The sequence below is a fragment of the Eptatretus burgeri genome, chromosome 3, assembly GCF_056783735.1.
Source record: "Eptatretus burgeri isolate ZD-2024b chromosome 3, Ebu_testis_v1, whole genome shotgun sequence".
Classification (NCBI taxonomy): domain Eukaryota; kingdom Metazoa; phylum Chordata; class Myxini; order Myxiniformes; family Myxinidae; genus Eptatretus; species Eptatretus burgeri.
Genome location: NC_140963.1, coordinates 37650794 through 37675564, shown reverse-complemented (window position 1 = coordinate 37675564; position 24771 = coordinate 37650794). Strand labels below are relative to the sequence as shown.

General features: G+C 43.8%; 1 protein-coding gene across 2 annotated transcripts in view; it reads left to right on the top strand.

Moving 5' to 3' along the window:
- Nucleotides 1-24771, top strand: part of LOC147029704 (unconventional myosin-Ib-like) — a 166318-nt gene that overhangs the window by 89111 nt on the left and 52436 nt on the right. For both annotated transcript variants that reach the window (XM_085872950.1, XM_085872951.1), the window contains exons 18-21: nt 2890-3090; nt 3551-3644; nt 4772-4921; nt 8094-8162. In XM_085872950.1, the coding sequence (XP_085729076.1) occupies nt 2890-3090; nt 3551-3644; nt 4772-4921; nt 8094-8162 (514 nt within the window). The remainder of the gene's footprint in view (nt 1-2889; nt 3091-3550; nt 3645-4771; nt 4922-8093; nt 8163-24771) is intronic.

The following is a 24771-nucleotide window of genomic DNA, read 5'->3' as shown; positions in this document are numbered from 1 at the left end:
CCAGCCGAGGCTGCATGTTGTCAAGCAAAATGATGTGAGTGTAGCTGAAAAGTTTCTGAATAGGCTGAGTGGGGATTTGGGGGGTCTGGGTGCTTTTGGGAATCCTAAAGAGTTTTGGAGTGCCTTCAAGACCACCATCTTTGATGTTGCCGGTGGATGTCTTGACACTCATCGAAGGGTGAAGAAGAATTTTGTCTCTCAAGGGACACTGGATACCATTGACCAGAGTCGCAGGGCCAGGCTGAATGGCAGAATTGAGCTGTTTAGGGAGTTGAGGCGTAAAACTGTACGTGCACTGAGGGTGGACAAGGAGGCCTATGTGCGAGGAATCTGTGAGGGGGTAGAGCATCACCTGTGGTCAAGTGATTCCCATTCTGCTTACAGGGGAATTTGCGCATTGTATTCCTCAAAGCCCGTCCCTCGGTGTACTGCAGTTATAGCGGAGGGTGGTGGACTCTTGATCGAGGAGTCCGAAGTGAAGGTCCGCTGTGCCGATTACTTTGAGCGGCTGTACCAGGCTGACCCACCAGCAGTTGAGTTGGATGTCAGGGGTGTTACTATCCCGATTGCTGACCCTCCAATCAACTGTGATCCACCTTTGTTTGCAGAAACAAGCTGCAGTGAACCAGTTGAAATGGGGTAAAGCTCCTGGGTTCTGTGGCATTCATGCTGAACTTCTCAAGGCTGGTGGAAATGTTGTACTCATGTCATTGCATGCAGTTCTGTGCTCTGCCTGGAACACAGGCATCATCACAACTGACTGGAAGGGGGGTCTTGGTGTCCCTCTCTGGAAAGGGAAGGGTGATCACCAGGAATGCAACAACTACCAAGCGGTGATGCTGCTCTCAGTGCCGGGCAAGGTCTTTGCTCAGATAATTATTGATTGGATTTGCCACCATCTGCTTGAGCACCAGTGTCCAGAGCAGTCAGACTTTACACAAAAGATGTCAACGTATGACCGTATCCTTGCTCTCTGGGTCTTCACCAAACACACATGAGAGTTTTGGCAGGGGCTGTTTTCACCCTTTGTTGATCTCTGCAAAGCGTTCGATTCAGTGAATCGGGATGTCCTCTTGAGGATTATTGGTCTTTGTGGGGTGCCACCAAAACTGATCAACCTGATGTCTGAACTATCTTTCTCCAACATCTGCCACACACCACAGCAATCTGACCCTCGAGGTTTACCCCATGGTTTTTCTCCCATAATCAAGGAACAGGGGTTCCGAAGGCTTTGCCCCAATCCCGTCATCCGTTGAGCTTCCCTGCGGAGGGTAGCAGCACAGGAGGTACTCCCATGGAGTGGGTTGTCATGTGGTGACACCATCTCCGACTTATTTCCAGTTGTTACTGGAGTTTGTCAGGGATGTCTACTAGCCTCCACACTTTTCAGCACTTGTATGGACTGGATTCTGGGGAGGATGTTGGAGAGATCAAGCTGCGGTGCATCATTTGGGAATGTCAAGATCTCTGACCTTGATGTCACAGATGATGCAGTCATCTTTGCAGAGACTCTAGATATCTTTTTGGGGACCCTCAATGTGCTGAATGAGCAGTCGGAACCACTGGAATTACGGGTTTCCTGGGTCAAAACTGAGATCCAGGCTTTCAGTGACATCTTGGATGCTGCTGCCTTGTCTGTACCTGTTTGTGGTGAGGATGTTGAGGTCAAGGCGATATTCACTTTCCCTGGCAGTGATATTCATGTCTCTGCTGGCTGTGAGCCAGAGGTAAGTGGACATCTGGGTCAGGTCTGGCGAGTCATGGATTCACTAGATCATGGGGTGTGGCGCTGCTGGTACCTGCGAAGGAAGACAAAAGTCCGAGTCTTCAGATTCAAATTGCTTCCAGTCTTGCTCTACAGATGTGAGACTTGGACTCTGACCAGGGATCTGAGACAGAGATTTTAATCCTTTGGTACCACATCTCTTGGGAGAATCCTTGGCTATCACTGGTCAGATTCTTCTTGTGGGACGAGCCGGGGAAAGTTTTTGCGCCAAATGTTTAACGACCTGGCTGAATGGATCTGATGTTTGACTGAACATGGCAGGAATTTGTAATTTGGCCAGGGTGAAAACATGACCTGCTAAAAACATGGTGGAATCTTTAAAAACGTCCACCAACTTGTTTGCCCCTACTGGCAGATGCGTTCTCCACCGTAATGTTGTTGCTGTGAACGGTGCACACACGGATGCCTCGCACTGCCTGCGAAACACCCAAAATGAATTTTTATAGCCGAGTCAGGAGTTAAACGCAGACTCGGTGGCCTGGAGGTGTTTTACATACCTTAGGATATCCTGCTGGCCTTAATAGCATGCCAGTCCGTGTCCAGAATTCCTTTTCTGGTGGAGGGCTGTCCGGGGTTAATTCTCTGTTACAGCAACATTCTTGACCTCGACCCTTGAGAGGGGTAAAGGAGAAGCAATTTGCTGCTGTTATTATTTTTCATTGTCGTAAGGTTCCATCAATGTTTCCATAAATGTCAGGTTTCTACAAATGTCGTGGACATTTGCTTTTGCCTCAGAATTGGTCTTTGTTTTTTTTTTAAGTTCATTGAAGTTTGCATTTAATCGGGTTAGCTTGATGGAAAAAGTCAATTTTAAAAAAATGTCTTAAAAAAGATATTTTTAAACGATTTCATTGATTTCATTTGCATGTGCACAAGTGTGGAATTATTTATTTATTTATTTTTCTGGGTTGTTTTCCCTCTGTCTCCCTCCTCTTCCCACCCCTCCGAATCTTTCAATTCCCAGCTGTATGTCTCGGTTGCTTGTACATTCGTCACTGTCTCTGGCGAAATTTCAGCTCCCCTTCAGTCTTTCTGGTTTTCAAGAAAATGTTAAATTTGTACAGTAAGTACTCCGCGGTACCTAACTGGGCCTTAATCTGCAGGTGCATCAAGCCCAATGACTACAAGGTACCTTGTGTCTTCACCGAAGACTTGGTTGGTCATCAGGTGCGCTATCTTGGTCTGCTGGAAAACGTTCTTGTGCGGCGTGCTGGCTACGCTTTTCGGCAGCCCTACGGCTATTGCCTGCAGCGGTACAAGATTCTGAGTCGCAAAACTTGGCCTCATTGGAGGGGAGATGCAAGGTATACATTCAGTCCATTGTTTACAACAGTCCTCAATCTACTTGGATTTGTTTCTGGTTTTTTTTTTTTTTTGCTCTAACTGCATATGCGTGCACACGTGTCGTGAACACGACGAGGAAATATCTTTCGGATATCCGGACATCCCATCACCTCCTGAAGAAAGTCCTGTGGGGGAATTAAATGAGCTCATTGCATATTTCCTAGTTATCAGAGTGGAACATGATTGGGTTAAGTATGAATTCGGGTTTGAATATGCATATTGAGTTGTATGATCTCTCAGAGGCACAGCGAGCTCTTAAGGATGTATAATGTACGGTGTCGGTGATTATAAAAATGCACATGATCCATCAAACCAAAAAAAAGCCCATTAGGCCTTATGGGAACGTTGCACGGCCATCGTCAGGGAAGGGTGGGAGGGAGGGGGCTAACTCTAAAGGTCTGTCTGTCATTGCTGTCACAGGGAGGGTGTAGAGACTTTGATGACCACACTGTCGATCTCTCCAGAGGAGTATGCTTTCGGGCGCACCAAGATCTTCATTCGAAACCCACGCACGGTACGCCGCTGTTGCACGCTTTGTCTTCGTGCTTGGAATTGTTGGGCAATTTGCTGATGCCCAGTCCAGTCGTATTGGATTTTTGTTTTGAAGTCCGTTTCAGGGTCCATAAGGAGAGGTTGCAACCGCTCAGCTCAAGCATGCCAATGCTTTTCTTCGCTAATATGTAGTTTCACATTTAATATGTGAATTGCAACTCATTTTCAGGTCGCTTTCGCACAGATTCAGGACGGCTGACTTGCTCAGGGTTAATGTGTCTCAGCGTGATGTTTTAATAACCTCGTTAGCCACATTCCAGTGGCATGTAGATAGCATTGTCGATGTATCCTAAATGAGAAATTTTAATAGTTTGAAAGTTTTCAAGAGATTTATCAGGATAACTGTAGCTTCACTGTGAAATATCACAAATCCCTAAACTGTTAATGTCTCGACTTGCCATTTGCTTACGATTGTGACATTCTTTAAGAACTATTCCTAAAGGATCTTGAAATCATATCCTTTAGGACATGATCCTCACCGATAATTTAAAAATAATAATTATTTACATCCTATAGGACATCTGGTGGGATTCCAACAGGACATTTTGGTGAAATGGGGGAAGGGGAAAGCGGTGTTGCTCCTCAAATCACAGTACATTGATCTTCCTCATAGTGTTGAGGTTTTGGGGAAACGGACTATCTTAATCAACACTCGAATCTTCATTTCTGGTAGAATATGATCCAACTACGAATTCCTTGCCCTGAAGCCTCTTCGTTTTGACATGGAACATCATGAGTTAATAATTTGAAAAGGATTTTAAGCCAGTTTATCCTGTCGATCAGTGCAAAATTGTGGCTGCTTGAGCTCATGTGATGTCTTTGAAAAAGAGTACGTCGTTGCGTGTTTGAAACACACACACACACACACACACACACACACACACACACACACACACACACACACACACACACACACACACACACACACTTTATTTTTGTTTTTGATCCTCTTGCTTGGCTTGAGTGCAGCCTAACCCACAGTTGGACATTGGAGAGAGATTTCACAAAGCCATTGCACATGGTCTTATCATGATTAGTAAAATTTGAGTATAGTACAACGGTGTACGAGTGTAATGCCATTGTTTACAGCTCTTCCATTTAGAAGACTTGAGGAAGAACAGGATGGAAGATCTCGCAACCATAATCCAGAAGATCTTCCGTGGTTGGTGTTGCCGCCGTCGTTACCAGGATATGCGGAAAAGCCAGATCATTATCTCTTGTCAGTACAGAGGATTTGCAGTGAGTTTCTCCAACACTTATCCCACTCCTAAAAACTGCTAAATATGCTTCCTCTATTACTAGTCAGTTGGTTTATCATCTCTATTCTGCTGTGATCCTTCCATTTGTCTTCCTGTCATCTTTGACATGAAGATAAGTTGAAGGATCACATGCATTTCTTTAAACAGTGATCTAATGCTTGTGGAGGAGTTTGCGCATATACCACATGTAGGACATCATGGCATGTCCATGTACATGAGTTACGATTAGGATCGTAGAGTAGGCAATGGACAAAGCATTGTGTTCTCAGAGAGAAATTCCAAGCAGACAAACTTTTTGAGAGAATTAGAAAACGAAGCAACGGTATGGGTGGGTTTGGAAGGGTAAAGTGGAGAGGACGAGGAGAGAAAATGAAAAGTCGGTTGAGAGATTTGAGTTGGGGCAGGGGAGACAGGTGCAAGTCAATAATTCATGTGTTTTTGTGTACGCGATGCAAGAAACTCATCTGCCTGTGATCCTCAGTTGTGCAGAACTGTGGTGCATGTTCAAAGTCCATATTATTTTATATAACTATGTGCTTGTTGCATCGACTTCAAATTAGAAAAATAAAAATTAGAGCAATAGTATAAACTATAAACAGAGGTTTAAATATTTGTTCCCTCCACCCCATCGCTTGAGTGAGTCGACAAATTGGCTTCTCTACTTTTTGTGAAATGGTCACACATAGCCCTTCTCTTCTCCCCTCGCCCCCCCCCCAAAACCTCCATTTTCTGTTAAGGAATCGAGAATCAATGAAGCCGATTATTACATTTATGGCATCGCCAGGAGCCAAACCATTCGAAGAAGAGAGAAAAGCGACAGCAAATGCAAATAAATACATATTTTACACCGTGATATAACCGGAACATTTTCTAACACTAGCTTTTCTTTCCTGATGCCACTTTGTCTTTCCTATGCTATTTAAGATTCCAATTCCTGATAAAAAATTTTTTATGAATGACAAAGTTGAGCCGAGTAGGAATGCAGTTTTTTTATTTTTTTCATTTGCTTTCTTTTCCCAAGAACTCGATACATCAGATAAAGTGAGCCTTTGCCAAACTGTGCCGAGATACCGACGCTTGTTTACAAACTTTCATTTTATTATGATTGGCCATCTGTTTCAATAGCAGTGATTTTACGTGCATTGGCAATGGAATACCGGAATAGATTTTCAAAACCAAACTGTAGCTCGCAAACACATAAGCGTGCCTCCTGATGTGCCACCTTCCACGGACTCAGGGATAGCTCAGAGGTAGTTTACTTGGATTTGAGCTGTCTAGTTGGGATTCCATTGCCGATTCGACTAAGAACAGTCGCCTTGGTTTCTCGCAGGCATGGTGCTGGATTAATTGATGTGCTGTTCGTCAGATGGGACTTTAACCTGGGTAACCCATCTGCTGGCATTGACTCATGAGGATTAAAAACCCGAGTCTTATGCAAGAGTAGGCCACCGTGTTCTCGCTGCCTTCATGAGGTGCTTGGCGGATCTGGTGTCCGACCAGATTTCTGATGAGAACTTTGTGGAGTTCACTTTGTCGGCTTCCTCAAATGAATGGATGCAAAATGATTAAAGATATTATTTATTCTTTACTTCTGGGGAAAAAAAGTATAGCTTATTAATAAAATTGGTTTTTCGAGCCATTGAGTTGCAAAGTTCTTCACTTGTAAATAAGTGTAATGACATCATGGGGGTAACTTTTCTGGAAATTGTCACTTCACTCTTGGTGTGTGCATGCGCGCAACCTTCCCCCACCCCAGCTTTGTCCCTACTCATCTGCACCCTCCATTTTCTCTCAAATTTAATTTTTTTCATCTTTTGTCTCGTCTTCCAATCTGTGCACTGTGCCCTAAAAAGTAAAAAAAAAAAAAATTAAAACACGCACACACACACACACGCACTCTCTCTATCGAGTGCAGCCTGTGGCTGCTGGTTGCATCATTGGTTGGGACGTGGCTATGCCGCTGATGCAGTGTCCCCCATACCAGTACACTGGTGCTCATTTTGCTGACCTCGGAAGGATGACAGGCTGAGTCAACCTCCTGGTGTATTTTAATTCAGTGGCCAATGGGGCTTGAACTCAGGACTCTAGGATCCCAAGCCACCACCCGAACCACTAATCCAACACCATGCTTACATACCATGCACGCACGCACACACACACACACACACACACACACACACACACACACACACACACACACACACACACACACACACACACACACACACACACACACACACACACACACACACACACACACAAACACACAGTTACTGTTGATGTGGAGACATAAAAGGCCAAGTGAACAGAATTGCCTTCTTTCTGTCTCAATTTTCTTGTATTTCCCTCTCGGCAGCACATTTAAACAGTCAAGAATATGTTAGAGAGGGTATCCTTCCTCGAGAACAAACAGCTGGCATATGTGTGTGTCTCTTCCCCAATTTGAATCACTGACAAATATAAATAGAGTACCTAATAAAGTTGCTCTTACATGAGCCTCAACTTTGTACATTTAAACGTCATAGCCCATTACATCTGACAATCACAATATTCCAAACGCTGGCAGCAGGATATCTGAGTTGGTAGTGTGCTCCCCGTATCGCGGTGGAATGTTTAGTTTTGATGAGGTCAGACTTGATTAAAAAAATAAACACCATTTTGGTACATTGCCAAAATGAGGCACTTCACCCCACCCCGTCTGTGTAATAAGTTAGTAACTGTTGGTAATTGAAGGATTTGGTACATATATTTTGTAAACCTTATGTAAATGTTACCAATGTCATCACTGAATATAAATATTGTCCCTAAGCGTGGCATTGGCTTTGTGGCGAGGGTGGCTGGCTTAGGATCCTCGGGTCCTGAGTCCGAGCCCTATTTGCTGCTGAATTAACACAAGGTGGGGTTGACTCAGCCTGTCATCCTTCTGAGGTTGGTGAAATGAGCACCAGTGTACTGGTAAGAGGGGCACTGCATCAGCGGCATAGCTGTGTGCATCCATAGCCAATGATGCAACTAGCAGCCACAAGGCAGCACGTAAGAGTGTGTGTGCAATGATGCCCCTCACAAGTGGAGCACCTGGTTTGCTGCATATTAATACTGATAATGCTGCACCCTTTTTGCCCCCCCCCACCCCCACCTTCTATCTCCCATAGCAAAAGAAGAGGTACATTCGGCAGCGTCAGGCGGCTGTCCTCATTGCAGCATATGCCCGTGGTTGGACGGTGAGCTATCTATATTTAATGTGCTTATGTGTGATGTCACGCCCGTCAATGCCGCACGTATCGACTATTTAAATGACGTACCAATGTTAAATTTCCTGTTGACGTCACCTGCTTCAACGAATCAATGAATCACTCTACAGTCTTCATGATTTTGTATCACTCAGCAAACCAGCAAGGATCTTTTATTGTGAATGATCGTCATGTGTCTTGCCTGTAATATTTCCTTACGAAACCTGACCAAACGGTGTACGCTGCACTTTACGATACAAAACTTGACATGAAGTTTCAAATGCTGCCATGGTGTTTTTTGTTTTTTTTTTTTGCTCCAGATGGCTTTCTGGCGATTATTACTGAGTCAGTGGTGGAGATTCATTGTTTTTATATCTTATCTGATCATGATCACAGAAAACCGTCAATTTTAAGGAAAGTTTTCAAACAAAACCAACTTTTTAATTGTCATTAATTACTCGGCAGACTTGGAGGGTCTTCGGCCTTCCTTTTGCAGTCTCTCAAGCGTGTTTTCAACTTCCCTTCGGGCCACCGCCCCGCTCTCTGCTATACCTACTGCATCATCTCACTATGATATAAATATTAAATTATAATGGCATTCTGATTTTTTTTTTTTTTTTGAACTTCAAGGTGACCAAAATTCAAATCGAGTGCCATTATTTTAAATGTACAGATTAAACAGACTTTATTGGAAGCGAATTAATATGAGCTGCTTGGAAATATTTCGTGCAATTATCATTTCCCACAAAACAATTCTTCCAATGATATGGATCAAACTTCCATCGATGATAAGACCAATAAGAATCGTACGATCCCTTTGCTTGGGTGCAATACTTCATCCATCTTGCACGGCTTTGGCTGACCAAGGCACAATCTCGAGTGGCTCCATATCTAGAATTGTTCGGAATACATTATTCGACATGTGTACCAATTTTGGTTCTTTTATGCAAATTTGAACAATTGATCTGAAATATCAGACTACGCTGCTGGACTATTTTGCCATCCCGCAATTTTGATATGGTGAGTTAAAAAATTTTTTACATCGCACTTGGCATTTCATAATCCAATGGATTATCCTTGTGAAGACTCTTTCTTATAAACACTAGAGAGTGACGAGTGTATGATGATATTAATAAAGCTGTTCCGTCGTCCAATATCTCAAAACCTCTGAATGAAATAGAGTTTAAAACAATTATTTTGAGCGATTATGATATAAACACAATAGCAATTTATTTTATTAAATTTTTTTTATTTTAGAACCATGTATCATCCCGTCGTAAGGATGGGTTTGTTTTGTAAAATTACAGGTTGCAATGCACTTCTGATTGCATTTTTATAATCCACAGATTTGAGAAATCAAATGGCACTGCACATTATTATTTCCTGCCGTGGAAAGCATTCTTAAATGTGATGGGAGCCCATTAAAGTCCTTCACCATGGCTCATTTATTTTCAATGGAGCTTCCTGTCATCTCTGTCACGATAGCTCACGCAAGGCACTGTACTTTAATTCAGTGTTCAAGGTCAAGGAAACACAGCCCTTTGGGTGAAAGGATAATCCGAAAAGATTTGGGGAAACATTATTTTATCCAGGTGTCGAGGATCATCGAAGACCCAGATAACGGAGGGGGGGGGGGCAAAGGTCAATATTTCAATCGGACAAGAACATATACGGACGGATGCATCGCAGCACAAGAGAGGGAATTGCGGGTCTCGTAGGTGAAAGGTGAGGATTGGGTCTGAGTAAATGTAGTAAAGCTCAGAGGTTCAACTGGGAGGAATGTCATGGTCGCAGTTGGCAGACTTGAGATCCTGGAGGAAAGAGTTTGAGATGACTGATTATTCCGATGTTGAATTTCAAGAATTTTAAGTATGAAAAATTCTGATGAGTCTTACTGTTGTGCGCTAATGTCGGAGTAGCATTTGCACAAGATGTTATTATCAAGCAACTTCTGATGGAGAGTGTTATTGGTTCGACCTGCCCTTTAAGCACCATCATGTCCTCACAACTGTTGCATGTAATTGGTGCCGAAAACTCATCTCATCCAAATTGTAAGCCCCTTACGTATTGAGTGTTTTATTCTATTAAGACTTTGCACCGTTGGAAACTGTTACTTCCTGTTGTGAAATGTTTCCTTAACCCTAACTTCTTTTTTTATCATCCGACTCAACAAAATATTTCACTGTTAGCTGCTACTTGCACAAGAAAGTAGATCACACTGCTCTTTATCATGAAAACCTCTCTGAGAATCCCACGTGCAAGACTCAGAAAAAGGGGGACAATTGTTCAAATCAAGTAGCAGCAGCGTAATGCAAATTGGATGGAGAGAGAAAGCATAAGCGAAATTTCAGACTCACTGGCAGATTAAGATTCGGCTCATTGAGCAATTCATAACAATCACTGCAACCAAGTTCACAGCAGTAGCTCTCAGGACCAGGAAAGTCTTCTCGGGAGAGTTTCTTTGCTTCTCTTCAACTTTACTGTGCTTCTTCGAGTAGAATGTCTTTGACAGTGTGTGTAGATTCTATCCTTTTGATCTTCTTGAGATATATGGGGGTGGGGGGCGGTAGGGAGATGGGGTGTTTTAAACAGTCCAAGAGAGTCCTCACAAAGTCACCAATCATTGCACCGTCCATCCCTTAAATTAATTTGTCCTAATTGAAAATTGCCCAAGATGGCCTCCAGTGTAAACAGCAATACGGAGCAGCCCTCTGGGTAAGTCAGCACACTGGATGACCTCGCAGCTCGAGAACGTTCAAGTTGAGAGCTCCATGCCATTGAAGTAACAGCTCGGATATGCGGCAAGATTACCTTGTGACATTTGCCCAGATTCTCAGAAGTGTTCACAAACTATCAGATTGGATGATGCTCATTGACACAGACTGCTTTATAACACTATTAAACAAGTACATTTAGCACTATAATATTCTCTTTCAGTTGCACTTTTTAAACATTTCAAAACTGGAAGGGCGCGCGGTAGAGCGCATACCTCCGTCAGGCTGATTAGTTAACGTCTTCTATCCCACTGATAGACCGGATCTGGATTCGGACCGGAACTAGAATTTAATCAGCTTGTTTTTGTCACTTATCCAACCCATTCACCAAGTTTCGGCCGAATCCCTCCACAACTTTTTGAGATATCATGCCATTGTCGCGGTGCTGGTGGCCCAGGTTAATCCCTCGACTCAAATTGTGGTGACGGGCAGTCAACACCGCCAGCCCCGGACGGTCGAACTTCTCCCTTGGAGACCTACTGCCGAGACTCGGAGATTAATGCATGCGCGGGAAAAGGGCGCAATGGCGGAGGAACGGAGGAGCACAGCACAGAAATGGATGCAGGGGGAGGGGTGGGGGGGGAGTTATACTCAAACTCCATGACAAACACATGGATACAGCTTCTTAAAATGAACACATTTAATGAAAATAAAGAAATATTACTAAGGACAATAATTCAAAAAGTAATGATTATAACGTGGAGTGAATATAAGTCGATGTCGAGGTGCCTCTGCACACGAACTTAAATACAGACAAAGGGGAAACAAACTATAAAAAAAATCCTTCCTTTATTCTTGGACTTAGCTTAGCTCAGAGCTGGTCTTTGTGGAACTTGGAATCGAGGCGCTTCCACCAGCATGTGCAGACGCACGCAAAATGGCACCAATTCACTTCTCTCAGAGCAGGACAAACGTATGCCAGGCACTCCGTGAGCGACACTCAGCACCGAGGCTCAGAGACCCAGTGCAGCTGCTCCGTGCGTCGATCGTCCACACCGACCCACTATTTGACATAGGCGAGGCTCGGGGTCCGTTCCTCATGAGCCAACCAAGAGCCAAAGGCCATCGTCTTGCTTCACCATGTAAGCCAAATTGCCTCAACACAAATACAAGAATCGTGCCGTCCTCTTTGTGCGTTGAAGGAAAGCCAGCCGTATAGTCCTGTACTTACAGGCAATCTCTTAACTACATTCTTTCTTGTCCGCGTGCGTTCCTTCCCTCATCTCAACTCTGCCTCGTGCGTGCGTTCATCCTGAACTCCACTCTCCTCTGACTGACATCACCCCGAACCACCGTTTCCTCCTCCGTGGTGTGGCTTGCTTGCACGAAAGCCCGGGAAGGTGGGGCCTCCACCCGCTCGGCACGCTTGGCTCGCCTCTGATATCATGGCCATCACTCATCAGCCTTGGAGGCAGGGCTTCTGCCTGCTCAGCATGCTTGTAGTTGTTTTAAGGGCGTGTTTCCCCACCTTTATTGCTGATGTTGAAATATTAAAACATAGGGAAAAGTCACAGGAAGGCAATTACATCCGAGGGCAACATATTCTTATTCTCGAGCTAATTTACACTGCACCACCCTCCATGTAGTGACACGTAACACTTAAGTTCACATTTTCCCTACTTAATTACATTGAGATACCTCCTACATATCCTCAGACCAAATAACTCGATTCAATCTTAAATTCCCCATTAAATTCATCCATTTACCCCCACAACCGAAACACTATACAAGTCTGGAGACGGCGATGGTTCACGAGCAATGTACACGGGTCGCCTTTTTTTTTATTTTTTGACCTTCGAGGGGACGCCACGGGCAAACTGGTGGGAATCGGGAAAACGTAAATGATGAAAGTTGTAGAAGTCGAAGAGCACGACTTGCATACCAACTTTCATTCGAAACTGTTGAAAACCCTCAGAGCTCGATGCCCAATTTATTGATTTTTTGACATTTTCTAAGTTCATGACCTCGTGACCTTGTCCTTGGGACGAAAATGAAAAATCGAGCTCCGTTGAGGCTATGCAGGTGCCATTGGGCTAACCAAATACTGAAACCGCTGCCAGATTCGACAAACCCCCGCGGAGAAGATGTAACTTGAAACCGGCTACCCCCTAAAAACACGTGTTTTTTGGGCATGGCTCCACCCATAATGGGCGCAGCACGCCCATACTCCGGAAAACACAACTAGATCATGATACAAACCTCGCACCCTAATTTTATCAAGATCGGATCAAAACCCACGGAGCTATGCTCGGGACAGACAGACAGACAGACAGACAGACACACCCATAACGAATATAGTTGTCACTTAGGCCTAAGTTACATTTGGCACGGCGGCCGTGGGGTCAAAAAATCTACGGCCACTAGCAATTATAGGGCGGCCGCAGTATTTCCACGGTCACACAATGTAGCAGTCACATAATATGTTTTTATTTTTCGGGGAGCCGCACGGGGTATTTATAAATTGTGGAAACCGAAAACGTGGGGTACCATACGGTCTTTGATTTGATGTCGCACGGTGACCTTAGGGCGTTCCTGCGGCGGCCATATCATTTTCAAGGCAGACGCAAGGTAGCCTCAAGGTGCCCGCAAGGCGACCGCAGGGGGGCCCTAAGGCGAACGTGCCGCCAGACCGGACGGTAACGAGTGGGTATATCTATACCAGTTCATTTTTTTACTGAAATAAAAATATACCAGTTCGGAATATACCAGTACTAGCGATAACCGTGCACATGCACGGGATAGCAGTACAACATAGCTGGTAGCAGACGACAGACCGTACACGGGGAATGATAAAAATACGCATTGTGCAAAATGCAAGTCGTACTATGGAACGCCAAGACTTCCCAAACATTGTCGGCATGTCCGCTAAGTGCCACAGCAATTTCATAGGGATCGTGTGACGGCGAGCCAAGTTTTTAGTGTGCAAGCTTGGTATTTTATATATACCAGTATATATAACTGAATATACTATAACTATAATATATATATATATATATATATATATATATATATATATATATATATATATAACTGAATATACCAGTTCGGAGTATAGGCAAACACCTATACTCCGATCTCTAGCAGTAGTGCACGGTGGACGCACGGTCGACGCAGACTGCCATGGAGGCCGTACGTAGGACGCACGGCGGGCGTCGGGGAACTGTGCATCGACCCTGCGTTGCCCGCAGGTAGTCACACAGACCGCAAGGCCTCCGTACGTTGAACCCAGGGATGCCTTAGGACTACCCTATGGCGACCGTGGAAATAGTGCGGCCGCCGTAATTTTTTTGGGGTTGGCAAAATTCATTTTTCATTGATAAGAGCCGACGGCAGCCACACGAATAACGCAAGCCCACCGTACGCCCTACATACGGTCGACGTGGAACACATCTACGTCACAGCTTGGCTTGTCGAATTGCTACGGCCATCCTAGAAATGAAAAAAGTTATAACTCCGCGCTATAATTCCACGGCGACCCCTACGGCCTGTAAAAGATAGCCATACGGCGTAGGCCACCCTGAGGCCACCTCAGAAACTGCGGCCGCCGCACGTTTCTGTCAATTCAACGGGGGGGGGAGGGAGGGTACGGCCGCCGTATCCTCGCCATAGAGCAAATGTGACTTAGGCCTAAGTGACTCTTGAACCAATATCGTTTTAACCCTATCACTAAATGGTGAAAAAAAAAAACTTCAAAATTCTCGGATCCAGATCCGGATTCAGATCTTCACCACAACCTAATCATTTTGTCCTTGTTACATACCGAAGCTCTCCACCAAATTTCGTCCGAATCTGTCCACAACTTTTTGATATTTTGTACACAAACAGACAGACAGGGGTGAAAACATAACCTCCATCCACCTTCAGTGGCAGAGGTAATTATTTGCCAAACACTGAGAGACATCACTGCATTCCACTGCATTTTTTTTGTCAACGAAGTCAAGGCTCATGGAAGAGTGAGACCTTGAAGCTTCATTTTGTAAATTTCTCATCACCAATCACATTGTTACTCATTCCTCCACTAATTTTTTTCTTTGCTCCAAGGTTTCAAACAAAGTGAAAGTTCATTGGAGTTTGAAACTTACTGTGCAGGTGCCACGTATTTACATAACAAATATTTTCGGACAATTGCTTTGCAAACATAGTTTGTTCATCGCTCGGTTGTATTTTAAGTGATGATTGAAGTTTATTTTTCTGGATATTTCGTAATTGCACACTTGTATGCGAACCCTTTCACGGCAATGTCGGTTTTTGCAAAACTTTTCTGGATGCATAACGGTCTCATGGATGAACTGAAACGGCAAAACATCTTCTTGATTCAAACAGCTTGCAACTTCATAAAAGAAACACCAGAAGCTTTCATTACTTTGCAGAGACACTTTAAAAACCACCCATGGTGCTTGTTTTGTAAAAACCATTTGAAATGCAGAATGGAAACAGACGAGGTGATGATGCAGTGTTTTAATAACTTCATGGCTTGTAATATTATGCTCTGATGAAAATCTTCAAGGGTGACCAAACAGTTAAAACAGTGAATTATGAGAACACAAAACGAGTTATTGGTAAATGGCAAGATTATTATGCGATAACAAAATAATTACGCAATTCCATCTATTCAACCATTTTTCTGAGAGCCTTCTCTCTGACAGTTTTCGATGACTTTGCATTTATAAGACTTCATTCTTGATAGATTCAATCTTTCATGGACTCTGAACAATTGGTACATTCTAAAAGGTCTGACAGCTCGCATAATTTATTATGTTTTGAATATATGACACATTATAATTTAAGCTTTATTTGTTACTTATTTATTTTTAAATTGCTCTGAGGCTCGATACGAGTCTCCATAAAATCACATACGGGATGAAGACATTAGTTGACGTCAGAATATGTATGTGAATTACAAGGACATCAATAGACAGTGTGCATTCTATTATGTAATGTGAACCGTGGTGTCTGTCCGTACGTTCGTCTATCTCCCGTTTACAGCAGCTACCTCCCGTGCTGCGTTTTAAAAGCTCAACGCTAATTTTGGAAATGACGGGAGAACAGGCATGAGTAATGTTGATGCAAAATTTTATTTCGCAAGCAGAATATTTTTGTCCTCTTTTGAGACAAATTGAACCTCCGCCGCAGGATGTTGCACCACCATTTCACGGTGGGTGATTTAAGTAGCTCAAAGCTTTGGCTCTGGGTGAAACCAAGAATGCAACACAATTAACCTTTTTTAAGTCCATGAAATAATTTAGATTGATAGATGAGCTTCAACTTTTCCATTCACTGGGGATAGGTACTTTTCCTTGCTTTTTCCGTCACTGGGGATGGGTAATTTTGCTTGTTACTTTCAAGATATGGGATTTGAACCTGCATTCCGAGTATCAAGAGCCATCAGTTCAGATGAGAACAAAAAACAAGAAACTCGTCATGCATTGCAATTAGTCATGCCACAGCCATAGGCCGGGTGCATGAGTATTGCACTCATCTTGTCTGTGTGTTTGTCTGAATGTCAGAAGAATAACTGGACAAGAAGGGCAGCTACAATCGGCAAATTTGGCTCAGAGCTTAAAGGTCCACAGAATCAGATATTAAATTTTTTTGGATGTGATGATCTTGATTTTTAAATCATAAAGAACTGAATGTGGTTTTTAATTCGAATAATTTTTTTAAGGAGTTAACGTTAAAAATATCCACACCTGATGGGTACCGCACCAAAAATTCCAGAAAACCACAATGGTCATTGCGTCATCTGTGTGACGTCACCGCCAGTCCAATTGTCTCAGCACGCAAAGGTTAATGGCTGCACAACTCGCTTTAGACTCGTCAGAAAGTGAATTTGACGAATAATTTTCTGATGTAGAATCCTCAGATTACGATGATAGTTAAAATCATGGTGTAGAAGGTGCTGTCATATCATACATATGTGAACCCGGGGTCATGAAATACTTCGCATTCAGAACAATCAGGATGACGTCGAGGAAAGACTCAGCAATGACATCTGGTAAAGCAGTAAATTGCAGAGCTAGAACATGGGATATATGGAGTTTAGTGGTATTTTGATGTAACACTTCTCTGTAATTATTGTAGTAACTAGAATGGCACTCGGTAGAGCACATACCTCCGCTACGCTGAACAGTTTACATTTTGTATCCCACTGATAGGCCGGATCTGGATCCGGACCTCCAAAATTAAATTGGATTATTCTTGTCACCAAACCAACTCATCCACAAAGTTGTATCATAATCCGTCCACAACTTTTTGAGATATCATGATATATGTCGTTTTTGGCCCTATTTCTCAATGGTGAAGGATCACTTGAAAATTAAAACATTCTTGTGTCTGGACGTGGTGTGCAATACTCGATGTATAGATGCTTATTACCATACTAAATGGGGCTATCCTCACTATGTACATGTACATGTACATTTAGTGAGTGAGTGACGTACGACAGGTTAATTAACCCTGATTGAACATAAATGTACAACCGCCAGGGCAACAGTACTGCACTTGAGAGATATAGTGCTTGTTATGTACTTGAGATATATGGAGAGATATGGTGTACCATTGTCTCGGGTCGCTCACTTGCATTTCATGAAAAAAAAAAATTTATATTTTTATTTATGGATGCTTTTAGACATTTCTGTGATTTTTTTTTTCCTGATGTATCAGCTTTGATGTCCATCAGCACACACAATTATCATGCTTCCCCATTGTCTCGAGTCGCTCATCTGCATTTTTTTCCTTCATTTATTTTTTCATTTATGACTTGCAAAATCAAGGTTTTTCAAGTATATTGGTCAGCTGATTTTGTTATTCTGTCTTGTTTGTTTGTTTGTCTGTTTTTCAATCGCCTGCAGGTCACAATTTCAAACTGATCTTCATAGAACGTCACCACATGGTACAGTTTGGCATAAGCAAGAAGCATATTGTTTTTGAGGTCAATAGTTCAGCATAGGACAAAGGTCAACAAATGCCAAATTACTAAATCCTCAATTTTCATCTGATTGACTCGAAATTTGAACAGGATTTTCATATCAACATACTGAATTCAACCACCAATTATTGTTGAGGTCAAATTTGGTTTATGGATTTTCATCATAGGATTTGTGAGGTCATCATAGGCCAAAAGGTCAACACAGGCTGAATTTCTAAAATTGTCAATTTTCATCTGATTGACATGAAATTTGAAGAGGAGTTGCAAATTTGGTCATTGACTTCAACCACCAATTAATTATTGTTGAGGTCAAATTTGTTTTATGGATTTTGCAAGTTTTGTTCTCTGCATGATGTCTTCTTCTTGGTTATTTTCATTTATTTATATTTTCATTAACGGATGTTTTCTGATGGTTATGTGATTTTTTTTCTGGTGTATTGGCTTCGATGTCCGTTGGCATGCAAAATTATTTCATCTTTCTATGTCACCTGGAAGGTACCAATCTTTAATATCAGTCAGTCAGTCAGTCAGTCAGTCAGTCATTGATTAGAAAGAGCTTTATACATTAGATATACAGTATAGCTCTTTCTAACCATTGACTGACTCACTCACTGACTCACAGACTGATATTAAAGATTGGTACCTTCCGGGTGACGTAGAAAGCTGAAATTTTGCATGCTGATGTACATCGAAGCTGGTACACTGGAAAAATTCACAGAATTGTCATATAACATCCACAAATGGAAATATAAATAAATGAAAAAAATGCAGGTGAGCGACCCAAGAGAATGGGGAAGCATGGTAATTTTGTGTGCCAACAGACATCGAAGCCGATACACCAGGAAGAATCACAACCATCAGAAAGCATCCGTAAATTAAAATATAAATAAATGAAAATGAATACATGAAAAATCAAATGAAGGTGAGCAATCCGAGACAATGGGGAAACACGGTTCACATGCTTATACAATGTGTAAGCACACCCCACTAGTTTATGATATATATTTTTGTATATGTATATCTATGTATATGTCTCTGTATAGGTATATATATATATATATATATATATATATATATATATATATATATATATATATATATATATATATATATATATATATATATATATATATATATATATATATATATATATATATATATATATCAGGTCAGGTCAGGTATGGGAGCATGTGCCAGAACAGCGCGTCGCTGCGTCCACTTTCCGCCAGTACTCCAGGGGCCTCCGTCTGGCCATCCCCCAGGCAGATGCCAGGCCCATCCCCATCTCCTTGAGATGATGGTCAACCTGCTGCAACCATGAGGCACGTGGTCAGCCCACTGGCCTCCTCCACTCATGAGACTCCCTCGCTGAGAGAATCTGGTGAGCAGGATCAGCGTCAGGAAAACGAGCCACATGTCCATACAGCCGCAGCTGACGCTCACGGACTATGCAGGTAACAAATCTCATCCGAGTCTCTCTCAGCAACCGCTCGTTGGACACAAAATCCGACCAGCGATAGCCAAGGATTCTCCGAAGAGACCTGGTACCAAAGGAATTAAGTCTCCGTCTCAGATCCTTGGTCAAAGTCCAAGTCTCGCACCCATAGAGCAAGACTGGAAGTACCAAGGACCTGAAGACTCGGACTTTCGTCCTCCCGCACAGGTACCGGCAGCGCCACACCCCATGATCCAGTGAATCCATGACTCCCCAGGCCCGACCCAGACGTCTATTGACCTCCGGCTCACAACCTGCGGAGACATGAATATCACTGCCAAGGTAAGTGAATCTCTCCACGACCTCAACATCCTCACCACAAACAGACACAGACAGGACAGCAGCATCCAAGATGTCACCGAAAGCCTGGATCTTAGTTTTGACCCAAGAAACCCGTAATCCCAACGGCTCCGACTCCTCATTCAGCACCTCGAGGGCCCCCAAGAGGATGTCTAAAGTCTCCGCAAAGATGACTGCATCATCTGCAAAATCAAGGTCCGAGATCTTGACATTGCCAAACGATGCACCGCAACTTGATCTCTCCGACATCCTCCCAAAAATCCAGTCCATACAAGTGCTGAAAAGTGTGGGGGCAAGTACACATCCCTGACGAACTCCAGTAACAACTGGAAATAAGTCAGAGGCGGTACCACCACACTTCACAGCACTCTCAGTACCAGAGTAGAGTTCAGACATCAGATCGATCAGTTTCGGTGGCACCCCACGAAGACCAAGAATCCTCCAGAGGACATCCCGATTCACTGAATCGAACGCTTTACAGAGATCAACATAGGCTGCAAGCAGCCCCTGCCGAAACTCTCGTCTGCGTTCGGTGAGGACACGAAGTGCAAGGATACGGTCAATCGTTGACCTCTTTGGTGTAAAGCCTGACTGCTCTGGACGCTGGTGCTCAAGCAGATGGTGGCGAACCCTATCAAGAATTATCCGAGCAAAGACCTTGCCCGGCACTGAGAGCAGCGTCACCCCTCGGTAGTTGTTGCAGTCTTGGCGATCACCCTTCCCTTTCCAGAGAGGGACAACAAGGCCCCTCTTCCAGTCAGTTGGGATGATGCCTGTGTTCCAGGCAGAGCACAAAACTGCATGCAACGACACGAGTGCAGCATTTCCACCAGCCTTGAGAAGTTCGGCATGGATGCCACAGATCCCTGGAGCTTTGCCCCGTTTCAACTGGTTCACCGCAGCCCGTGTTTCCACAAGCGATGGTGGACCACAGTTGATTCGAGGGTCAGCAACAGGGATTGTAACACCCTTGACGTCCAACTCGACAGCTGGGAGATCAGCCTGGTACAACCGCTCAAAGTAACCGGCCCAGCGGGCCTTCACTTCAGACTCCTCTGTCAAGAGCCTACCACTCTCTGCTCGAACTGCAGTGCTCCGAGGGATGGGCTTGGATGAACGTAATGCGCGAATTCCCCTGTAAGCGGGACGAGAATCACCTGTCCACAGGTGATGCTCTACCCCCTCACAGATTCCTCGCACATAGGCCTCCTTGTCCACCCTCAGTGCACGTACAGTTTTACGCCTCAGCTCCCTGAACAGCTCAGCTCTGCCATTCAGCCTGGCCCTGCGACTCTGGTCAATGGTATCCAGTGTCCCTTGAGAGACAAAATTCTTCTTTGCCCTGCGGTGAACTCCAAGGCATCCACCGGCAACATCAAGGACGGTGGTCTTGAAGGTGCTCCACAACTCTTCAGGACCCCCAAAGCACCCAGACCCCCCAAGTGTCCACTCAGCCTGTTCGCAAACTCCTCAGCTACTCTCTCATCCCTGAGCTTGGCAACATCCAGCCTAGGCTGGGATGGTACCATTCTCCAGGATTTAAGGTGCAGCTTTAGAGTTGCTACAACAAGCCTGTGGTCAGTATTGAGGAACTGAGCACTCCGGTAGACCCTGCAGTTCTGGATCATCCTCCAACGACCGTCAATGAGGACATGGTCAATCTCCTTTGCCACACCGCCAGCGTTGGAATACCAAGTCCAGCGATGAGCTTGCGGGCGCTGAAACCATGAACCAGCCACCCTAAGTCCATGACTTCTTGCAAAGTCAAGGAACTTAGTGCTATTCTGGTTCATAGTTCCTGACCCATGGGGACCAACACACACCTCATAACCATCCCTATCAGTTCCAGTCGATGCATTGAAATCCCCCAAGACTAGAAGTGTATCTCGTCTGGGGCACTGATCAACCACAGACTTGAGTGTGGCATAGAATGTGTCCTTCACGTTGAGATCACTCGCCTCAGTCGGAGCATAAACAGAGACCAGGGAAATGACACCGAAGGAGTGACGAATCCTTAATCTCATAATACGCTCGTTGACCGGTGTTACCTCAATTATCATTGGGGTCAGCTTATTGGACACAGCTACAGCAACTCCTTGGGTATGGTAACCATCAGAGTGACCAGACCAATAGTAGGTGTAACCACCCACCATTATCTCGCCGCAATCCGGTCTCCGAACCTCAGAGAGAGCTGCAATCCCGATGTCCAAACGCTTGAGCTCAGATGATAACAGAGACAGGTGATCATCCTCTCTTAGGGATAGGACATTCCAGGCACCCACCCGAAGGGACCGCCTCAGGTTAACCCAAGGAGACCGCCGTCTGGTGGACGACACCTCAGCACCACTCCGACACACTCTCCCGCAATCTGACCCAGGGATGTTACCCCGTGATTTCCCTCCTATCAAAGATTGGGGGTCCCGAAGGCTTTGCCCCAATCCCATCATCCGGTGAGCTGCCCTGCGAAGGGAAGCTGCACAGGAGGTACTACCACGGAGTGGGTTTTCAGATTTTTTTGCGTTTTTGCGTTTTGCGGAATGAAGCGTTTTACGGTGGCTGGAGTGCAAATCCTGCCACCAACCTCCTAATAAGAAGTAACCCAACTGCAGGAGGACGTCCGCAGACACAGTTGGGCACTAGATATGGATGGCCGTTGGCTCACAAGGAGCTCCTCCGCCCTTTGACAGGTTTTGTTTTTAATCCTGCTGGGTGTCCATATCCAAACACCCTCCTCACCAGAAAACCTGGTGGGGGAGACGGTTTAGTCGCCGACAACCCGACCATGGAACAGGTTAGTACAGGTTTACATGGTACCTGTAGCAGGTCACAGATCGAACCTGACCTGACAAAAGTATATATATATATATATATATATATATATATATATATATATATATATATATATATATATATATATGTATATATATATGTATATATATATGTGTATATATATATATATGTATATATATATATGTATATATATATATGTATATATATATATGTATATATATATATGTATATATAATATATATGTATATATAATATATATGTATATATAATATATATGTATATATATATATATATATATATATATATATATATATATATATATATATATATATATATATATATATATATATATATATATATATATATATGTATTGTTGTGGTTTCCGCCGCGTTTGGCATGTGGACGACCGCTTCAGCCCAAATCGCGGTCACACGCCCACCGAGGGCCGCAATCCAGTCGTCACTTTCCGGACCAACCCCGAAATCCAGTCACGGATGCCTTAATGCATCATAAACAAGCCAATTATTCTGTGCACGCGCTACAGGGTCAATCACCGAATTATCGATATACCTAACTATTCACGCGGACAGAAATACAGGGAGTTTATACCTCGATGGGACCTGCACGAAAACGAGCCGCTTGAGCGGCTCGTTCCATATGCGAATGCCGAATGGTTTTAATTCGCCAAATCCCGTCAGACAAGATTTACTTTTAGCGGCTTTAAAAGCCAGTTAATATCCCGAACGCACCATGGCAGTCAATACAGGAAGGGACGCAACGAGCAGGTGACATTCAAACAACGGGTATTTATTTTCACACTCGGCACATTAGCAGTCAATGGGGGAATAGGGACAAGACATTAGCAAAAGCCTACAGCCGAGTTCTATTGCATTTACAGCACGCACTTAATAACAATTCTACTTAAAGACAAGGTGCCACAGACTTTCATACAAAAACCCAGGAAAGAAAAGACAGGCTCATAAGCGTTTAATATTCCTCAGAGCCGGGATGACCGAAGGGGCTCCGAGAGGCCGGGCAGGTTACCTCGCCACCCTGGTGGCGACTCGATGGGCTTTTGGGTCGGCGACCCTCGGTATCTCTTTCTCTGGCTCGTTGTCAACGCAGCAGCGGTTGTAATGGCGGCTTGGTTGGTCCAGGGCCTAGCAGCACGCCTGAGTTTCCGCGGCCGTCTCCCCGACTTGGTTGGTCCAGGGCCTGGCAGCACGCCCGACTTTCCGCGGCCATCTCCCTGACTTGGTAGGTCCAGGGCCTGGCAGCGCACCCGACTTTCCACGGCCGTCTCAACTCCTCTCCAACGATGCGCCTTCCTCTCTCTCTCATCTCCCCGACTCACTTCTCGGCGTTCCAGCACGGCTCTTTATCGGGTCCGGGGGCACTCGCTCTTTCACCTTCGACCCTTCACCCCCGGCTGGCTCCGCCCCTTTCACTACTGATTGGACAGTTCCTTTCTCGGCAGTTGTTGTTTTGATCCACTTATGCAAATAATCCGTCTCCACGGCCGATTTGCACACGGACGCTGGAATGTGGCTTTCCTGTTGCACCGTGAGTTCGTAACAGCATTTTGCCGCTGTTTGCTGAGGAGGGCGCTGTGTTGTGGAGGTTGACGTGGTTGTAGAGTTTGTTTAAAATAAAACATAGAATGGAGTAACGGCTAACTCAAAGATTCACAGCCCGGCACACGAATAAAACCCATTATACATTGGTGGGGAAATCTAACCTGGAACACACACTTATCGACATAACTGATCTTTGGGGAACCTGAATGGTGTTCTGTGAATTTCCACCACCGTAACAATATATGTATGTATATATATATATATATATATATATATATATATATATATATATATATATATATATATATATATATATATATATATATATATATATATATATCTACAGCCCTGGAAAAAATTAAGAGACCACTGAAAAATTATCAGTTTTTCTGGTTTTACTATTTATAGATATGTGTTTGAGTAAAATGAACATTTTTGTTTTATTCTATAAACTACTGACAACATTTCTCCCAAATTCCAAAAAAAAATATTGTCATTTAGAACATTTATTTGCAGAAAATGACAACTGGTCAAAATAACAACAAAGATTCAGTTTTCACACCTCAAATAATACAAACAAAACAAGTTCATATTCATTTTTAAACAACACAATACTTATGGTTTAACTTAGGAAGAGTTCAGAAATCAATATCTTGTGGAATAACCCTGATTTTTAATCACAGCTTTCATGTGTCTTGGCATGTTCTCCACCAGTCTGTCACATTGCTGTTGGGT